The sequence below is a fragment of the Ammospiza nelsoni genome, chromosome 9, assembly GCF_027579445.1.
Source record: "Ammospiza nelsoni isolate bAmmNel1 chromosome 9, bAmmNel1.pri, whole genome shotgun sequence".
Lineage (NCBI taxonomy): Eukaryota > Metazoa > Chordata > Aves > Passeriformes > Passerellidae > Ammospiza > Ammospiza nelsoni.
Genome location: NC_080641.1, coordinates 17,090,084 through 17,109,513, shown reverse-complemented (window position 1 = coordinate 17,109,513; position 19,430 = coordinate 17,090,084). Strand labels below are relative to the sequence as shown.

General features: G+C 36.9%; 1 protein-coding gene across 4 annotated transcripts in view; it reads right to left on the bottom strand.

Annotated features, from left to right (window-relative positions):
- The window catches only part of COL11A1 (collagen type XI alpha 1 chain), a 124,145-nt gene that overhangs the window by 52,920 nt on the left and 51,795 nt on the right, over nt 1–19,430 (bottom strand). For all 4 annotated transcript variants that reach the window (XM_059477821.1, XM_059477823.1, XM_059477820.1 and 1 more), the window contains 16 exons: nt 17,504–17,557; nt 16,025–16,078; nt 15,863–15,916; nt 15,225–15,278; nt 12,039–12,092; nt 11,881–11,925; nt 10,483–10,536; nt 10,350–10,394; nt 9,863–9,916; nt 9,353–9,397; nt 8,176–8,229; nt 6,012–6,056; nt 4,356–4,409; nt 4,231–4,275; nt 1,432–1,485; nt 412–519 (listed from right to left, as the gene is read on the bottom strand). In XM_059477821.1, coding sequence (XP_059333804.1) covers nt 412–519; nt 1,432–1,485; nt 4,231–4,275; nt 4,356–4,409; nt 6,012–6,056; nt 8,176–8,229; nt 9,353–9,397; nt 9,863–9,916; nt 10,350–10,394; nt 10,483–10,536; nt 11,881–11,925; nt 12,039–12,092; nt 15,225–15,278; nt 15,863–15,916; nt 16,025–16,078; nt 17,504–17,557 — 873 coding nt within the window. The remainder of the gene's footprint in view (nt 1–411; nt 520–1,431; nt 1,486–4,230; nt 4,276–4,355; nt 4,410–6,011; nt 6,057–8,175; nt 8,230–9,352; nt 9,398–9,862; nt 9,917–10,349; nt 10,395–10,482; nt 10,537–11,880; nt 11,926–12,038; nt 12,093–15,224; nt 15,279–15,862; nt 15,917–16,024; nt 16,079–17,503; nt 17,558–19,430) is intronic.

Here is a 19,430-nt window from a genome sequence, read left to right as displayed (position 1 = left end):
CTAATCCTATTTTGGATTTCTATTCAGGCAATGTTTTCCATTTAAAAAAATTTCCAAGTCACCGTCTGTTGTACTATGACTCAATATGAATTCACTCTTCAGCAGCACCTTTATCCTCCTTTGTGCCCAGCTATTTTATTTGCATTGTGTTTTCCACAGCTGGCATGCACTGTATGTAATTTGGGATAAGAATGGAGCTGCCTTATGTACAGGTGGAGTACTACAATGCCTCTTTGCATACTTATAAGATAAGGATTCTCAATCCTTGATCAAATGGGAACTCCAGTGGTCTGCAGTAGTGTCACAAAAAGATTTTCCAGACCTGAAGGCTTGTTTTTCAGTGATGGAGGTTATGGATTCCAGCTTTGTTATGAGGCAATGGCATGTTTATGTTGATTTCTGGCTACTGACCTTTTCCCCAGCTGGACCAGCAGCACCTGGGTCCCCAGATGGACCTGCTCGACCTTTTGGACCTTCTGGGCCATCTTCTCCTCGTGGGCCTGGCTGACCAATTTCTCCCTAAAATACATCATCTTATAAATATGGAACAATATTCATGAATATATTGGAAAGAATACCTACAATTACTTAAAAATAATTTTTCAGTAAATCTAAACAGGGAATAGAATTGTACAATATTTTGGGTTGGAAGGAACCTTTAAATGTCATCCAGGCTTCCTGCAGTGCACAGGGACATCTCCAAATAGATCAGGTTGCTGTAAGCCCTGTCCTGTTTCCTACTAGGGAAATATCACTACTTATGTTCATTATATAAATGCAAATATATAAAAATTAGGCAGTGAATGTCACATTCAGAGTGTTAGAGTCTAGTTGTCTTGCTTGAAGACAGCTGCATTTGGAAGTTGTATTCTTATTTTTCCTTTCCTAAATTTTTGAGAAGGCACCTTGGCAGTCCAGAGGAAGAATATTGTCATTATCTAAGTACTTATGTGGCTACCATCTTCACAGTTATTTATGTACACACACTACAGATACAGGCCAGGAGCCTCTTATGTAACGCTTTTTGACAACCTCCACAACACTTCCTAAGAAAGGAAGTAATTGCCCATTGGGCTAAATAAATAGCAAAATGGCAGGCTGGAATGGAAATATCTTTATCCTAGACAGATAACTTTTCCTCAGGAAAATACTCAAGGTTTTGGAATCTGGGAAAGGCAATTCCATAGGAAGAAGCTCAGTGAAAAGGATATTCAAGACTGACATTCTCCTCCTCTTTATGATTGTTCCATTTTTGATTCACAAGAACCATATCTCTGGATTGAATTTGTGCATGCACAGAGAATAGGAATATTTTAAAATACTAGCCTTTGTTTTATGTTTGGTTTAAGTATATTTGTTCACTTCCGTGATCCTTTCAAAACAATAAAATTTAAACTTTTAAGAATACATAGGTTATGAATAAATGCTTACCCGGTCACCTTTAAGACCCATGTCACCTTTAAATCCTGGAAAACCATCTTCACCCTGAAAAAGGCAGAAACACCTGTAAATTGGTCTCCATGCTGAAGTACAAGCACAGTACTCAGACAAATTGCATTTACACATGTGTGTGTTCAGGTACAAGCAGAAATTTCCAGATGTGTTCAGCAGAGTTGTTTATGTCTTGCTCCACCATAAACTGATCAGCCTTTGGTTCTCTCTTTCTGAAGTTTAGTAAGTCCAAGTGCCAAGCCCTGCATAGTGGCCCAATAACCCCCTGCAATGCATAGTAAAATATTTTGCTATGATGCTATTAGTTTTCTGTATGCTAAAGTAATGCTGCTGATTTCAAATCTGAGGAATATTTGGACTGTCAATAAAACCAGGAGAGAGTGACAATGTGCACATGTGATATTATTGAAGAAAAAAAAATATAAAGAAGCAAGAAATCTTTGTATTTAATCCTCATGAGGATTATGCTTTTTGCATTCCCAGGCCCACTAAATTTTATCTTCGCCCTGATCACCGAGTGAGATGGATTTCAGGGCTAAAGCCCTTTTGAATTTAGAAGTAGTCGTAGAATATGCAACAAAGGGTGATAGAAAGGGTGATAGAAGTAGATCAGGTAGTGGTAAACGACTCAAAATAGGCAAGGAGGCATCAAAAGTAAAAAAAAAACAAAAAAAAAAAAAACAAAAAACAAAAAAAACCAAACAAACAAAAAAAAAAAAAAAACAAAAAACAAAAAACAAAAAAAAAAACCCCAAACAAACTAAAACAAAACAAACCCTTCCAAAAAAAACAAAAAAAACCCACAAAAAACCCCAACCAACCAACACAACCCAACCAAACAAATAAAAAAAATAAACCCAAAACAAATCTAACATGTAAATACTGTTTTTCAATAAAATGTGTTAATGCAAAAAAACCCCAAAAGAGGTGACACTATAATTTATTGAAAAAAAAATATACCAAAAACCAGTCTAAAAGCAGTTGTGCCATGCTTTCTATATGATGAAACAAAGTTTTATGTGATCATCTTATATTTCCTAATTTTAAATTTAAAGGTGGCTTTTCTTAATATTTAGAAAGAAATGAAAAAGGCAGTGTGAAGAATACATCAAAAAAGCTTCAGTTGTAAAAGTTGCTTGGTTCTGGCCAGTAATAATTACATGAGAACCCTTAGCAAGGACTGACCACGTGCCAGCTACTGACCAAATGGCTGCCAAATGAGCTGAAATTCTTCTTCAGCTTTCACAGTGAGGTTCCTGCTATTGAGATCTACAAGAACTGACTTTATTCTGTGTAGGAGGAGAGAGCTGAATAACAGAATTTTTTGCTGGTAACAAAAGATAAAATACCTAAAGAGTTCTAGTCTCATTTACCGGTCAGTACAGAGATAGGCCTCCTCTGATACCCCTGGACAATCATTCTGGATCTATGGGAGCTTCCCTGAATGATAAGGTTATTTATTTGGTTCTCTTGCACTGCTCTCCCCCATGCAATGCAGCTGAACAATTTCAGTACAAAAAGGCCTGTGAACACACATCTAAAACACTAAGAGAACAAAGGATGAAATAGCTTTGCGTGACCTTTGGAGGTATTTGGTAGAATTCACTGTCTTACTGCAACTGTGAGATCAGTTTTAGGAACACAGAAGCATTGCAGACATTGTGCTAATCAGTATTCATTGATATACACAGATATATATATACACACATCTATGAACTGTATTTATATATAAGTCCTGTATTTTGTCCAAGCGGGATATTAATCATCCAATAAAGCACAAGACAAATCTGGGGTTTTGAACTGTCCAGTCTCCATGGATGTTAAACACACACTTTTTCAGCTTAGATTTAATGAGCAACTCTAAAATGAGCATGCAGCCTAGACAAACTGTGGTTTAGGAAGGCTTGAAAATGTACAGCAGCTCTTGGCATCTGAGTCAAGTTCTGAATCCAGGCTTTTTGGCAAGACGGAGTCTTCTGCTTTAGAAATATCTATAAATATCTGTAGATCATGTATCTATCTATATATAGATATATATACTAGCCAGCAGAGCCACAGGAGTGATTTGCCTGTGTGTTCAGGAGGAGTATGACTGATGGAGTCTGTTGTGTGTCTCTTATTTTGAGTGCTGAAGGAAGTGTGACTGTAAACCAACACTGGCTGTGGTTTCAGCCACCACAGACCATCAGGAGTCAGCCCAGACCACAGTGGTTGGTGTTTGCTCTAGGAAGAGCTCTACACACAGAATTAATGGCATCAGGGGAAATAAGAGCTTTCTTCACATTCATATACATGGATCAGACTGGGGCTGTCCATCACTTCAGCAAAGCCAAAGATCTGGGACAAAATACCTTGATCCTAGAAATCCATTGACCAATGTACATAAAAAATACAGATCTATTTTATGGCTCTATCAAAACAGATAAAAAAAGTATTGTCACCACAAATCTCTCTGATGCACAAGCCTCTCAATATCCACTACAGTATCTACTAATAAGGGAGGTGATGTCTAATTCTCTACTCAAGGCCACTTTAGAGAGAAGTTACCTACACTGGCGCAAAGAGGATTGAAAACCATTCTAAAAAATGAAAGTTTTAGATTCACTTTGTACCAGTGTAAATAACCATGAAGGTCACTGATTTAGGCACCAGGCTTGGTATGCCTTTAGGGAAAGGCAAAAATAAACTCACTGCTGCGAGATAAAGCACACTGCAGTGAAGGAGACAGAAGAGGCTGCAGTGTAAAAAGGGAAAAGAATTAACTGCAGTCAGATTTACCTTTTCACCTTTGGATCCCTTGAGCCCACGTACACCATCAGCACCCTAAAGGAAGAATATAAATAATTACCCACATGCATATATTCAAAAGGTGTGAGAGGAGGAATCCAATAATTAAATCTTACCTTTACACCACGAGGACCTGGATATCCAATTGGACCCTGAGGACCCGGAGGCCCCTAAAATACATTAAAGCAAAGAACATTTGTTTGTACAGTTTTTGGTTAGCAAGCAGTTCTCTTCAGAATCTAATCCTTATTCTTTCAGTATAATGTATGAGACAGCAAAATAACACTGGGCTGCCTGCCACTAAGAAAAGTTAAGGCATTAAAAAGCACCATTCAATGTCACCATAAACTATTAATGGAATTGTGAACTAATTGTGAACTTGGATTTAACTTGTATATTTGGGAAGCATATATCCATAATATAAATTATCTGAAACAATAGAAATTGTAAAAAGGAACAAACAATCAGAAAAATAAATATGCCATTTAGAAACCAGTGGTGTTCTATTGAAGAAAATTTATAGGCTAATTATGATGATGTCACAAGTCACAAATAGAGACCAAAATAATGGGAATAACAAAAAATCATGGTCTTAAAAAAAATGAACAAAAATGACATTCCAAGCCTGGAAGCTAAAAGGCTCATGGTGCTACCAATACTGACTGGTGCCTGGATTCTTTTAGTCACATTTTGCTGAGCATTTTAATGATGTTCAGCTTGGCTCTATGCAATCTGATGGCAGGGCCTAGAGAAACTGAGTTCTGCGAAGGGTGGAAACCAGGAAGCCTGGAAACATGAACCTCTGAGCTGCTCTGCTGATTCTCCCATGTCTGAGACGGACAGATAATAAAATCTGTTACTAATGGGGACATTGATGGGGTCTTCTTCCTCTCTCCAATGTGCATTTTCACAAAACCTTTGGACTGTTAACACCTCTGAGAAACTGAACTTTCTATCAAATTTGGCTGAAATGGATCAGTAAATTCAAAAGACATAAGAACTGGCAGATGGCAACAGGCCTTGACTTGCAAAACATAAATGCTGTGTGTAAGTTTTATCTTTTTAAGAAACCAGGATAAAATTCACATGTCTTTTACAGATAACAACACTTTGGACAAATATAATACGCTGATGTCAGTGGTGCTGTACTTTCTGAAATGTCCTTTTAATTCACTCATCCTGTCATCCAGGATACCTTTTAGTATTGCCCCTAAAAACTGAAACTGAATTCAAGTCCTATAAAGGGTGCTATTCTGGAAAAATAAGGGTCAATACTGAGTAAGCAGAACACTTTTTGGAGCTCTACGGCCTTTCAGGGCTTCATAAGATTGAAAAAAATAATTTACACTGACATTGAGTTGAAGATGATCTAAAAAATGCATGGTCTCTGCATGTAGTTTTATACCTTCAAACAAAGCAAGTTCTGAAGAATTTTTGTGAGTACTCCATACAACAGAATTTAAAACTCAAAATATCTGCAAATTGTTTGTATGAAATGTGTGCAACTTTTCATTGCCACTCCATAAACTCCAAGATGAGGTTTACTTTAAAAGAATAATCTTTATATTATTTACAATCTCTAATTTTTTAATGTATGTTTATCAGTGAAAAGATGCTTTGAATGTGTCATGAGTTGTCTATTGTCTTCTTAAATAGTTCTTGTAAGCAACAAATGTGACAAATGTGTCATAAAGATGAAATACTATGAAAAAGATGGAAACAAAAGTTTTCTTGTAATCTATGTAAATAAATGGAAAAGTTTTCAAACTCACCAATGCACCTTTATCTCCAGACTGACCCTCTTTGCCAGGGTGGCCCTGTTTTGAGAGAAATGTATCTGATTTGAAAAGCAATATTTTTTAAGGAGTGACATTTTATTATAAAAACACAATTATTTAAACTTTTGAATTTCAGGTCATTAATCACATTTCTTTTATATTAAAATAGGCACACAAATTTTGAGGCAAGGTTTTACTTTCAACGCCAATATAATTTACATAACAAAAGAAACACTGGACAATAGTTACATTCATGTCCATATTTTCAGGAATATGCTGAGCAGTTCTTCTGTTTAATTAATATTTCAGCAGTTAGAGGCTTTTAATGTGAGAGACTCTCACCTTTGATTTTGAAAAATAGGTGATTTATTTTGCAGCATGAAGACATTCCTAAAAATATTTTTAAACTATAGAATTTATCAAAAGATTCAATAGAAGGCTGATTTAGTTTCAACATTCTATGTTTTTGTTCTAAACAGTGACTTGATTTTTAAATAAAATAAATTTACATTTTAGACTTTGCTTTATATCACTGACATTAATACTAGAGCACTCAAAACATTAGCCAATCCACTGTTCCCCTTTCTTACAAAATTTGCACTTAAATTGCAAAATTTAAAAGCAATTTAATGAAACTGAAGATTAGCAGATAATTATGACTCCTCTGCAGGAGGGCATGGAGCTGTGAGGAGACACAGCTGGGACACTGCTCCAAATTGACCAGGGAAATATTCCATACCATATGATGTCATACTCAGTAATAAAAGCTCAGGGAAAGAAGGAGGAAGGAGGACATTCATAACCAACTTCCCAGCAAGTGGCTGGCCATCTGCCTGCAGATTGGCAGCACTGAATCAATCCCTTAATTCACTTTGCTTGTGTGCATAGCTTTGTTCCACTTATTAAGCTGCTGTTACCTCAGTCCAGGAGCTTTCTTGCTTTTCCCCTTGTGATTCTGCGCCCTCCCCTGCTGTGGGAGGAGTGGGCCTGTGAGTAGGTGGGTATTTGGCTGCTGACTGGGATCAACCCACCACAGCAGGGGTCTGTGTCAGGCACACACCTGTGCTGACACCTGATTATCTCTTACAGCATTTCCCCTCTGCTTTGAAGGTTTAACAAGATGCAGATGACAAATAATGCTCATGTTTGGAAATTAACATTGGTTCCAGTATACAGGAAAGGATAAGGGGCAACATTCAAATGTTTAGACAATTATCCAAGATACAGACACTCAGCTGGACAATCATTGCACACTTAACATTCTCCACTAAATTGGTACTTTGGCAGGTAAAAGGCTAGACTGTGAGAGCCCTGGGAACAGTTCTGTATTTGCAATATATTTGCAGTGACCTTGTTAAACCTTGCAAAAAGTCAGGTTTAGGAAACGCAGATTTCACCTAAAAGAAAAATTGTAAGGGACAATTGCATGGGGAGGATAGTCAAGGTCTCAGAAATAACATTGTCTAAAGGTTCTTAGTGGTATAAAAAAGTATGGTTTTGCTGCAAGAAAACAAGTGTATGGGCAGGCCATTATGGCAAATTATTCCATTTAAGCTGAATGCCTAAGATATGCTGCTCAAGTGGTTTCACTCTGTTCATGTGACTGATTGCAGCCTCACAGTGAAGCTGAATTTTTTGTCAATCACAAAGCTTGGCTCAGGTATGTCCCAGTCTAGACAATGCAAGAAGCACCTTAAGCACATAACATGCACCTTAAGCCAGGAAGCTGAGAAAGATGCAGTCTGTTGCATGTTTCCTCAGAGAACAAGTGGTGAACATTTTTACAGGTGATTTGCTCTGCCAGACTGACATGGTAGGATATAGTGGAACAGTATTTGGCCCTTTGTGTGTTAGTAGATTATTTACACATCCCTGAAGATGTTGCAGAGGCATTTCAACATCTGGGCCCACATTTTAAAAGCCCACAGATGTTTTCAGCAGCTGCTTCAAAAATGCAATTATTTTAGTTTTAACAGCTCAAATGATATAGGGATTTTAGATGGATTTTATAATGCTGTTGCCAACTAGGACTACCATTGCTTTTCCCCTCCATTTTGTTTCTGTAACACAGGTATCCAGAAGTCACTTAGTAAAAGCAGTATTTGTCACTTAGTAAAAGTAGTTAATCATTGAAAGGATTAAATATTTCTTTACTTACAGGAGGCCCATCAGTACCAGGAAGACCAGGAAGGCCAGGCTTGCCTTGTGGTCCCTAAACGCAGTAACAGACGCACATTTTAAAAACAGCAGCAAACAGGCCCAACACATGTGACCCTAAGAGCTAAGGACATAAAATGCAGTCATACCTAAGTCCCTTGATATGGATATCAGGGATATGACAGAAATAAAACTAAAGCCAGAATGACACTTCCATACCATATGTAAGTAAGGCCAGTTCTTACAATTTTTAGCCTACAAAAATGATCCATAATTTTCAATGTGATGCTTGCCTGAGAGCAGGCTTCAGGAATTACCCTATGAACATGCACACACATGACACAGGTGGGGAAGAGTTCTCCAGTGTACAAAATTAAGTACTATTTAGAATTTCAGGAATAAAAGGATTCATCAATTAAAGTTATCAACAAGTTCAAGAGGCAAAGAGTGCAGGGTACAGAACTCCAGTGCTCATAGCCGAAAAGCCTGGAATGTCTTTGTGAAAGCCTAGGAAATGCAGATATCATGGGACTTTCCATTTTGCTAGAACAGTACTTAAACACACTGACAGGTAAAAAGTATTAATTTCTCCAAAAGAATAGAGTAAAGAGTGAAAAGAAGAAAAATCAAAGAATGAATTGAGCAGGAATTCAGCAAAAAGAGGAGAATAATAAAATTAGCATAACATTCAGTAGTGACATGTTTCAAATGAATAGAAGAGAGTTTTCAAGCCACAAGAACATGTGCAAACAGATGAGGAAAAAGCCACCAAAGGACACTACAGTATGCCAATTACACTGCAGAGTTATGTCATAATATAATCCTTGAAAAAAGAACAGAATTAGACTTGAATAGGTAAAACTTTGTTATAAAAAAGAGATTAAGAAAAATACTTTTTGCAGCTTGCTGGGAAATTAAGTAACATCCAAGTACAAATTGTTTAATAGTGTAGATGGGAAGGTAATAACACAAAATTAATCCAAAATAAAGGGAGGAAGTTATGCTTGTGAAAAAGAATATATGAGAGGAGAGCCATTGGGTATTAATTGGTTATTAATGTGATTTCAGGAAGATCTAATATTTAAATTTAGATTACTATTCCATAAAAGACAGCAAAGCTGATAAACAAGGTTGTGGCACAGAACTGACTGAAGTAAGAAAATAATGCTGTGACTTACTTTTTCACCAGGAGGCCCGATAGGACCTTGAGGACCAGGAAGCCCCTGTTAGAAAGAAACCAGTGTGAGAAACCAGGGAGAACAATGTACATACATTCACCCTACTAGAGGTCCCTCATTAATCTGTTTCAACACACGGACAAATATAAGTGGCTTTTTTTCCCCCCTTACAAGTTAGGTCAGGAGTTTTGTGCGAGTCTTTTGCACAAGCCACTCTTCTGGCAGTAGGTCTGTAACAAGATCCTATTCAGAACCCTCCTCCAGGTGTGGCCATTCCTGCTGCATTCCAGGAACACTGAATGAGTCATTTTTCTCCTGAATGAAAAATCCCTCTGAAAACTTACTTGAAAACTCTGCTTGCACTGCCCTCGGCACATTTGCAGCATTATTTATAAAATCCTTGAAGCTTTATCGGTTTTGCACATGAAAAGCTAACCTTTTGGTAATTTCCACTTATTAAACATTTGCTGCACATAACATCGTGTTTCTTGAGAGTTCTTTTACACTTACTTGTGGGCCTGGAATTCCTTGCTGACCAGGAGGTCCTGGTTCCCCTTGAGGACCCTACCATGCAAAAAAATAGAAGGGCATTAGGTTTGCATTTCTGCACTACAGATCTTCATTGTCAGGACTAAAAGGAGTACAAACTCATCTTTGTTCCTTCCTCTTTAAAGTCCACCAGCAACTTTCTCTCCAGTATGAAATTTTTTTCATGCTAATGAATATCATGACCTTTTCTTTAACAGAGAATAACAGCCCACACATAGGACCTGAGCACTGGAGTCCATGGTGCTAAAGGAGTCTGAGAGAAAGCATGGTCAGTGCTTTTGGCTGAAAACTAAGTAACAGAAGCCTTGCCTTTTCCATATAAAATCATAATGAATCCAAATAGTTGACATAAAAGTTTAATTAAATGGAAGGGATGGCATAGTTGCTGGGATGAGAGAATGTGGAAAGAATTCTTAGAATCTTTCTAATTCCCAGTTTACTTACTCACCATGTTTCCCTTTGGGCCTGAAGGTCCATCAATACCTGCAATGCCCTACAACAAACAATATAACAAGAGCAATTTTCAGTGGACTTCCTTTTTTCCTTCTGGAAACTGGAAATACTCGACAGCTCATACGTACAGGTTGTCCAGGGGGCCCAGGTGTTCCTCTGGGGCCCAGTAATCCCCGTGGACCCTGCAAGAGAAGAAACCCTTATTGACACTTGCATGACTTTTTCTGAACAGAAATGACTGTAATCGACTGGCTGCGGACTGGAATAAGGAGTAGCAAGGATGAAGGGAAGGCAACATGGGTGTTTTAGGAAGAAAGAAAAGAAGAATGGGAAAAATTTACTGAGAACAGATTTTCCTCAAGGACACTGTATTTCTGAACAGGATGTCAGTGGAAGGGCAACCTTTGATTTAGCCTTTGTATGGTCAATTCAGAGAAAGATGGGAGATCGATATTTATATTTCCTGGTGTAGAACATTGGCACAGCAGCTTCTGCTAAAATTTTAGCTGTGTCTTGGCCTGAAGGTCTGACCTGAACAGTAACATACATATTTGTATTCCTTTCTTTTGAAAACGTGATGGTGTGTCATACTCTATTCTACTATTCTAATTACAAAATGATGGTTTTTATCTGTAGTAAGGAAAAGTAATTAAAAATTGCTAGTAATTTTATTACAATAAATACATGACATTCTGGAAACAAAAAATAGATTTTTTGCTCTTATTCCTAAAAAAATTCACAAAAGACCAATGGCTATTCTCATCAATAAGGTGAACAAGATTTTGGTCTATAACATAATCTTTTCATTCTATACTATGCCAATGAGTACTAGTTTTCATGATTGTGCCATCATTCATGTTCTGCTACTAAAGTAGGCAGAACTGAATCTCCAGTCTCCTTGTGTATGACATAGTGACAAATCACTGACACTGACTGTAGCAAGGTGTTTGTACTTTGTGAGTAGGCAGCAATAGATCAGACATTTAGGGAAAAATTCCCCTTCTGAAGCTTGATTTCTTGCCTGCAATGCAGAACTCTCTTCTGCAGTGACAGCCCCTGCAGAATTCCAACTGACAGGGGTGGAAATTCTGTATGTGAAACAAGTGTAAAATACACAATGAAGCACATTAGTGTGAAATAAGAGGAGAATCCAGGCCTTCCTTTCTAGTAAGTAGAAATTTAGGCAACACTTCAGAAGCAGCAAGGGCTTGGCTCTATTCTGATGTATCAAGGACAGCAGTTACTGATTTTACACAATTGGATAAGAAATAGCATTTGTGATTCTGGAAGTTGTATATACTTAGCTGGATATATCCTTGACTTAATTCTAATCCTGTAAGCAGTGTTTCAACCCTAAACCAAACATTCCATTTGTTTGCTTTTCAGCCAGAAACAGTATTCTCTAAATGCAAACATGTGAAAGAATTTTTATACCTGCAATTCAGAATAGTTCAATAGATTGAAAAAATATCTGAATGTGACTTTTGTTTGTAACAGAAGCAGAAGAATAAGAAAGAATTGCTTACAGCTTCACCTGGGAGACCTCTTGGTCCAACTTCCCCATCTTCTCCCTGTTTTTGAGCAAAAGGAAACAAGTCTTAGGGAAAAAAAGCCCATTTATCATGACCTTATTCCCATTACATGAGGATTCACTCTAGATTTTCCTGTGTGGACAGCAACTTACTCTTGACCCATCTTCACCAGGTAAGCCAGGAGGTCCCTGTGGGCCACGGTCTCCCTGCAGGATAAGGAAAGTCATTAAAATAACTGCTGCAAACTGTCTGCTGCTGGAAACAATAATGCATGGGAAGGGAAATGCAAACAAATATGTTAGCTGAAGTATGATGTGTCAAAACATGTCTTGACACAGTGATACAAATCTGTACGTTTTAGTACTCAGTGAAATCTTTCATTACCTTAGTATAAGAACAGATGAGCATTTTTGAAACAATGAATAATTTGTGTGTGTACCATTTCACTCTGTAACAAGAGTTGGACTTGGTGATGCTTGTGGGTCCCTTCCAATTTAGAATATTCTGTGATTCTCTGATTCTGTGATTTTTGGCCCCAGAACATACACAAGCTACATCTACAAAAGGTAGTGTTTCTCACATTTTCCTTTGTCTCATCACTACCTTCCCTCTTCCCTACACAATGTATTAGTGCAGTAAAATAAGATGTGTACGTGGGGCAGAAGTTAAGAAACCAGCTGCAGGGCCCAGGAATATCCAGAGATTTACTAACCACCTTTCAGAACCACACACCCTGGCACCAGCTACTGAGAGCCTTGGGACCGGCTTGTCTGAGGCTTTGGAAGGCAGCCAGACTTCCACACTTTCCCTCAGAGGCTGATGCTTTTCAAGTCTATATATGCAGAATCTCAGTGGATTCTGGACCATACTTTTAGGATTTATTTTTCTTTCCCAGTTCCTGAAGAGAACTAGTGTGCTGCAGAGCTCAAACACCACTGAGTGACCTCCTTCTGGGCAGCAGGCTTTGAGACTGTGACTTCCTTCTGGCATTGGACAACACCCAAGTATTCATGCAGTATGCCTTAATTTTATCAGTGTCTCCAAGGAGCCTGAGCACTGCTGGGGATTCTGGTAGGGATATATGGAGTCACTGTTCAGTGGCTCTGTTCTTTACACTTCCAAACTTTCCTAGGGAATTTTAGGTAACCCTCATATATCCAGAGCACATCCCCCAGTACTAGGGATATTAGGACTTTATTCTGTTGCCTTTCTGTCCTCCCTCAGCACGCAAGAGAAAGAGAAATTTTATGAACAGCTCTCTAACACCTTCAAGATTAATTCATACACCAATTCATGTATTTTGCTGGGTTCTGCAACTACTCTATGCTATCTGCAGGTAGAGAATGTGTTTTTCTATATGTTAGATGACACTTCTGAAAGATGAAATGAGAGGCATGGTCTTTTCTGGCTTCCAATTAATATCCAGGTGAAGACTGACTTAGGCTTTCAAATACAGAAATAGTTCAAATAGCCTTAAGGGCTACCTTTCTCACAGTCATGTGGTACTTAGATATAGATTAGGAGTGTGCATTCAGTGTCGTGGTATTGTCATTCAGTAAGAACAAAACTTCCTATCATCATCAGTGTTCAGTTTTTTAGCTCTTTTTCTTTCCTTCAAGTGTTGTCTTAGAGCCTGAATTTCTTTTTCTTTGGGCTATTTTAAAAGTATAAAGTGTCATGCTTTTATACTGAAGAAAAGTTGTCCATCTAGTAAATCTAAATAAGAAAAGTTCAAAGTCACAGATAATGAGGTTAAAAGAAATATGATTTCATGTGATGTGATCTGCTCTACAATAGAAGTCCAAGAATCTGATTCATTCAGTAACTCTTGTCTGAAAACTTGTCCTTGACAGAGACATTCTGTTTGCAACTCATATGTCCAATATGACTAATTCTAAAATCAGTCCTGAAACTTTACTCTAAATTTAGGTTTTTCAATGTTGATTCTTTTACAGCTGAAATATAACTTCAACATAAGTATTTAACTTGTGTTCATTATTGCTAGCCAAAGACACAGAGTCACAGGTCAAATTTCTGTTCATCCCTCCAAGTGCAGGTGGCAAGCGCTTAATGCTGAGCCCCCTCTGCTGTTGGCCTGCTGAGCATGCTGGGCTTCCATTATGGGATGCACTGACTGCTTTACACTCCTTACCTAAAGGAGGAGTAAAAAAATCTTCACGACAGCAGACATTCTTTATCCATTGCAAACAGAATTCAAAAGGGTATCCTTAGATGCTATTAAAAACAACTACATTAGGGTCTGGTAGCCAACACTGCTGAGCTTTTCTAGGATGTACAACTGTGCTTACCCTCTGAAGGGTGAGGGTGAGGTAATAATTCCTTGGTCACTGAGCTTTAGCACATTTGGAAATGGCTTTGCTGACATTCCCATTCACTCCTTCTTTCATGGTGTGCTGCGCTTACCAGGACAACAGTAAAGGAGCGACACTCAGCAGGGTGCTAGCACCTACATTAAAAGTATAATCTGAAACAGAAATCCCTGGCTGTGATTATATCTGCACTTTGTAGGGAAAGATGAAGTCTCATTCCACAGATTTGTTCCACAGACTTGTTCCAAAAGCAGCAAGTACTTCAGTTGTTTTAAATATTACTAAAAATCTTCCTAATTTATCTGACTTGACTGTGACCTTTCTTAATCTGCAGTTGTTGGAATAAGCCCCACTAAAAATTCAGTTTGTAATTGAAATATTCATAACCTTTTTTTTGAGCAAGCTTCTAAGCAACTTAAAATTTGACACCCTCCTGGTACAGAAACTTCATGCTAATTTCCTTTGCCTATTACTCTTTAGAGCAATGACTTGAAGTCCAACAGGCAAATTCCTGAACTAAGAAAAATTAGAGCAAAACCTAGCTGAAGATGTGATCTAAATTCTGAAAACATATTTAAACTACATATATATTTATATATATATTAAATATTTAATTAAATATTTATATATTTAAACTATATATATAGTAGTATAAATATATATATACTACTATATTTATATAGTATATAGTATATATATAATATATATACTACTATATTTATATAGTATATAGTATATAGTATATATATATATAAAATATATATACTACTATATTTATACTACTATATATATAGTAGCATAAATCAATTTAAACTATTGATTGGTATTACTCAAAAGTTTCATGAGGAATACATTGCCTGATAGTACAGCTATTATTTGTAGCGTGAAAAGCTGACATTCTGCTTTAACTTTTCCCTCAGTCCTTGGTGCTGTTCTTAATGAATAATGAATTATTTCTGGGACTCAATTAGTTTGATGATGTATAAATGTACATATTTTTCTTCTTACCCGGTTACCTTTGTCACCAGGGAGGCCAGGAAGACCATCAAATCCTCTGTCACCCTTGGAAAGAAATCACAGCTTTAGTAAATGATTGTCAAATTGTCTGAATAAATAGTGGCTTCCCCCTAAAAGTTAGTTTCTACCCTTGGGTTGTAGGTACACTTTTGCTACTGAATGAAACACATGAGGCTGAGCATATAGATCAAACTCACTCAAAATTTGCCCCTACAAATTGTAGCAAGAGAAGATGCCACAGTTTTTTCACTGTGCTGTAGTTATGCCATTTATAAAAAGAATTTTCACATTGAAAGGATACAAAGGATACACTTGATTCTAGCTGCACTTTGAAATTGCAAAACTGACTTTACTATTACTGATACTGTCTAACTAGAAACTAACTCAGAGAGAGAGAAATCATGCCCCAAGAACTCAAAGTCAGACTACTAGGAATTACCATTAATTACCATATTTTAAAAGGATAATTCATTCTCAGCTCTTGCATCTGACCCAGCTATCTTAAACCTCAGTATTTTCACTTGAGAGGAGAGTTTTGGGTTGGCCTGGATGAAACTGTGGTACCTACATAAAATCTGTCTAGCCCATTCCAAGACTGAAGTAAAGCCAGAGGTCTCATTATTATTTACCTTTGCACCAGGTTCTCCTGGCATTCCTCTGGCACCATCAGCTCCAGGACGTCCCTGAAAAACCCAAAGGGGCAAACATTTGAAAATGCAATGGAATAAATTAATATTTAAATACATTTAAACAAAAACTATTTACCCAGAACTGATCTATATGCTACCTACCCTTTTGCCAGCTTTTCCACTTGGACCGGGGGCACCTTGGACACCACGAGGACCCTGGGTTTAAAGAGGGTAATATTTAGCATTCCGTTAATGTCAGCAAAACACTAGTAAAAAACCTCACCTCAAGAACAAGGTAAGGTTTTTTTCTACACAAAGCTGCATTTTTTTCCCTAGGAGATGGATTCTGGTTCCCAGATTCCCATTAGTTTTAAAACTACATGGGCATCCACACTGGCCTTAGCATTATGAATTTTAACACCAATTTCCGTGAGATGGCACTATACATGACATAAGTTACCACGTAAGTTTCTTACAGTCTTTTCATGGCTTTAAAGATCTCAGTCCTGTAGTTTGAAAAACCATCTTCCTCTCATGCCAAAATTATTTTATTATAATTACATTATAATTATTAAGTGAAAACTATAGAGTAGAGTACTTATTTCAGATATTTACACAAACATGAGTTGTGCTAGTAAAGAGATCACGTGCTGCCTTAGCTTTACACAACATGGGTTTAACTAGAGAGGGACCAAATTATCCCAGACTGAAAAAACATTTCACTTTCCAAACACACATAACTTTCACTGACGACTGTATGGGTGTAACTGTGGAAATTTTCTCTCCCTCATCCAAATGCATTTTCAGGTGAAAAAAAGCAATGGTGAGAACAAGGATTCACAAATATTGTGTAGGAAAAGAAAAAAACCATTAAAAATATTACTAAGCAAACTGAAAGACTGTACAACTGTTCAGAATGTTTTTTATTTGTTTTTTTAATTTATTTTATGTTTCTGCTCCAAGTGTCCATGTCCAGTTTGAAGACAGGCACTTAGTAATGCATCAAATCCATGATACTACTTGAGATCTGGCAAAATCATTGTTTGGGATACTTATTTTATAATTTCTTTCACAATCTCCTTACTGATTTTAGGTTTAAACTGAAAGAATGCCATGTGGTTCAGTACTCTTTGACATCACTGTGGAGAATTTTATACAATAGTAGACTGAGAAACAAAACATGCATTGATTTGTAAAGATTTATTCTTGCTATGTCACATCTACAGTGAAAATATCCTGTTTAATTACCAACCAAATTCAACCTCCCTCACCTTTTGAGATCTGATAAGTTCAGAGACCAAGGTCATCCAGTTGCAGACTAACATATCATTATTGAACTGAGAAAAGAGCCTGAAGTGACAATATTAAAACAGCTTTTCAACTGATGACACTCTACATGTGATAATAATCTTTGTCATACAAAGATTGTTACTTTTATATTTCAGAGTGAACAATAAAGCTATTGATTTTAACTACAATTTTAATATTGATCACGCTATTGAAATTAGAAGATAGTATCATGAAGGATATTTTTCTTCAATTGCATGCAGGAAGATAATGCAGGATTGATTTCTTCTAATTGATATGAATAAATTTTCTTAAATATAAAACATGCTCAAACATAATGGAACATTATTGTACCTGGGGTCCTGGTTCACCACTTTCACCTTTAGCACCTGCTGCTCCAGGTCCACCCTTGATGAAAAAAAACCAACATATATTGCTTAAGTGTACAAAAGCCCCTTTAAATTAAAAAGTTACTTTCTATTTCCATATGTGAATTACAGGGAGAAATAACAAATAATCCTCTATTCATCAGGAGGTGTGAATTCATCATTTGTATCTAGATATTTATCTACCTTGATTTATCATTGCATAAACACTGGGCAGACCAAATATTTCTCTTACCAGAGAAAACTCCCATGGACTTAAATGCAAAACGTAACCCTTTGTTTTATATTAGCATTTGAGAGCTAAGTATGAGCAGAGTAAGAACATAAGTAGGGCAATCAGCAGTGCATCCATTGTAGGGAATAAGAGCTGAAAGCCACCTCTTTTTACCTTTATTTCTATGTTGTACAGAAAAAAACAGTCTCAGAGTTCAATCTAAAGATCACTGTAGTCAATGAAAAATACCCTGTCTAATCTTGTCATAAACTTCAGTGATGTTTTAATCAAAGCCTTTGTGCACCTGGCCCTGAAGAAGTGGAGAATCTATATAACTACATCTCCTTGTTATTAGGAAATTAAGACATAGATTTTAAGAGTACACTTTAATCATAAACAGGCCAAGACCAGGTATTCATTTATACTGTACATGAAATCAGGGGCAGAACTAGTGAAAGCAAGTTAGATATCTCACAAAAACAGACAAAATAAACCAAAAAATCCTGGCATGCACACATAGAATACAGTCTCGGAGAAAGAAGATACGGGAGTTTTTTACTATGCACAAAAGAATAGTTGCATTTTTGATCATTGAAACAGGTTGTGACTTAAAGTATGTATTTAATATGAAACAAATGTTGCAGACCTTTGAAAATTGATAATCCTTCTATGTTAACATTGGAAGAAAGAAGTTATCTAATAGCTTGGCTTAGTGCTGAGTCTTACATCCTAGAGTGGAAAGATCCCCACTGACCTTGCAGGTATTAATTCAAGTCCTAAGCAAACTGCAAATCAGATCCCAAACTGGTACTAGCAGTGGAGAGAAGATTGGTTTTGGTAGGTGGCGATTGCCTCTTGGGGTTTCTCTGATTAAAGCTCTGCTTCTAATATAATTGATTACATTTACTATCTGTAGGCAGACATTCATTTTCATGCTATGTTAACTGAGCATGTGAACACCAGACTCAAACAATGCTAGACTGGAGCTTTGACACTGCTATGTTTAAGATTTTTAGTAATGAATATGTTACTAATGTATCTTATTGGCTACTGATTAATTTAGCAAAATAAAATGCATATAAAGACTAAAAGCTCCAACTTTCTTAAAAGAATCTGGGTAGAAAGCCAATTTACAGACCAAGAAACTTGCTTTTGAAGCTGTAGGAAAAAATGTTTCTAGATCAAAGAGCTGGATTTCTAGAGCCTCCTGGTGGTTTAGAAGCAAAACAACTATTAATATTAATTTGATGAACTTTGCATACAGGAATTCATGAAGGCTTTTAAAACATAAAAGCATGAGTATGAAGGCAGGTCATACCTCTGCTAAAGGTATCCAACCCACTGTCAGTATCATACCAGCCTTTGCAAAGTCCTCCTTGCTTAGAGCAGCTCTAGAGTTTTGTCTGTACAGACTGAATGTTATCCTGCAGGTCTCTTGAACTAAATACATTGCTGGAAATAGTGTATGAATTTGTTATATGGACCAAATATATTTTACTCTTTTTAAGTAATGCATACCTAATTATGATGAATCAGGAGTCTGTGAGCCAGATTCTCTGCTTGGTAGCTACTATTTATTTTGGAAGAATTACTGTAGAAAAGAATTATTCTTGTACAGATCTGCTTAAAAATACAAGTGTACACACTCCATACAAATACTAAGATATTTTAACATCCAAAG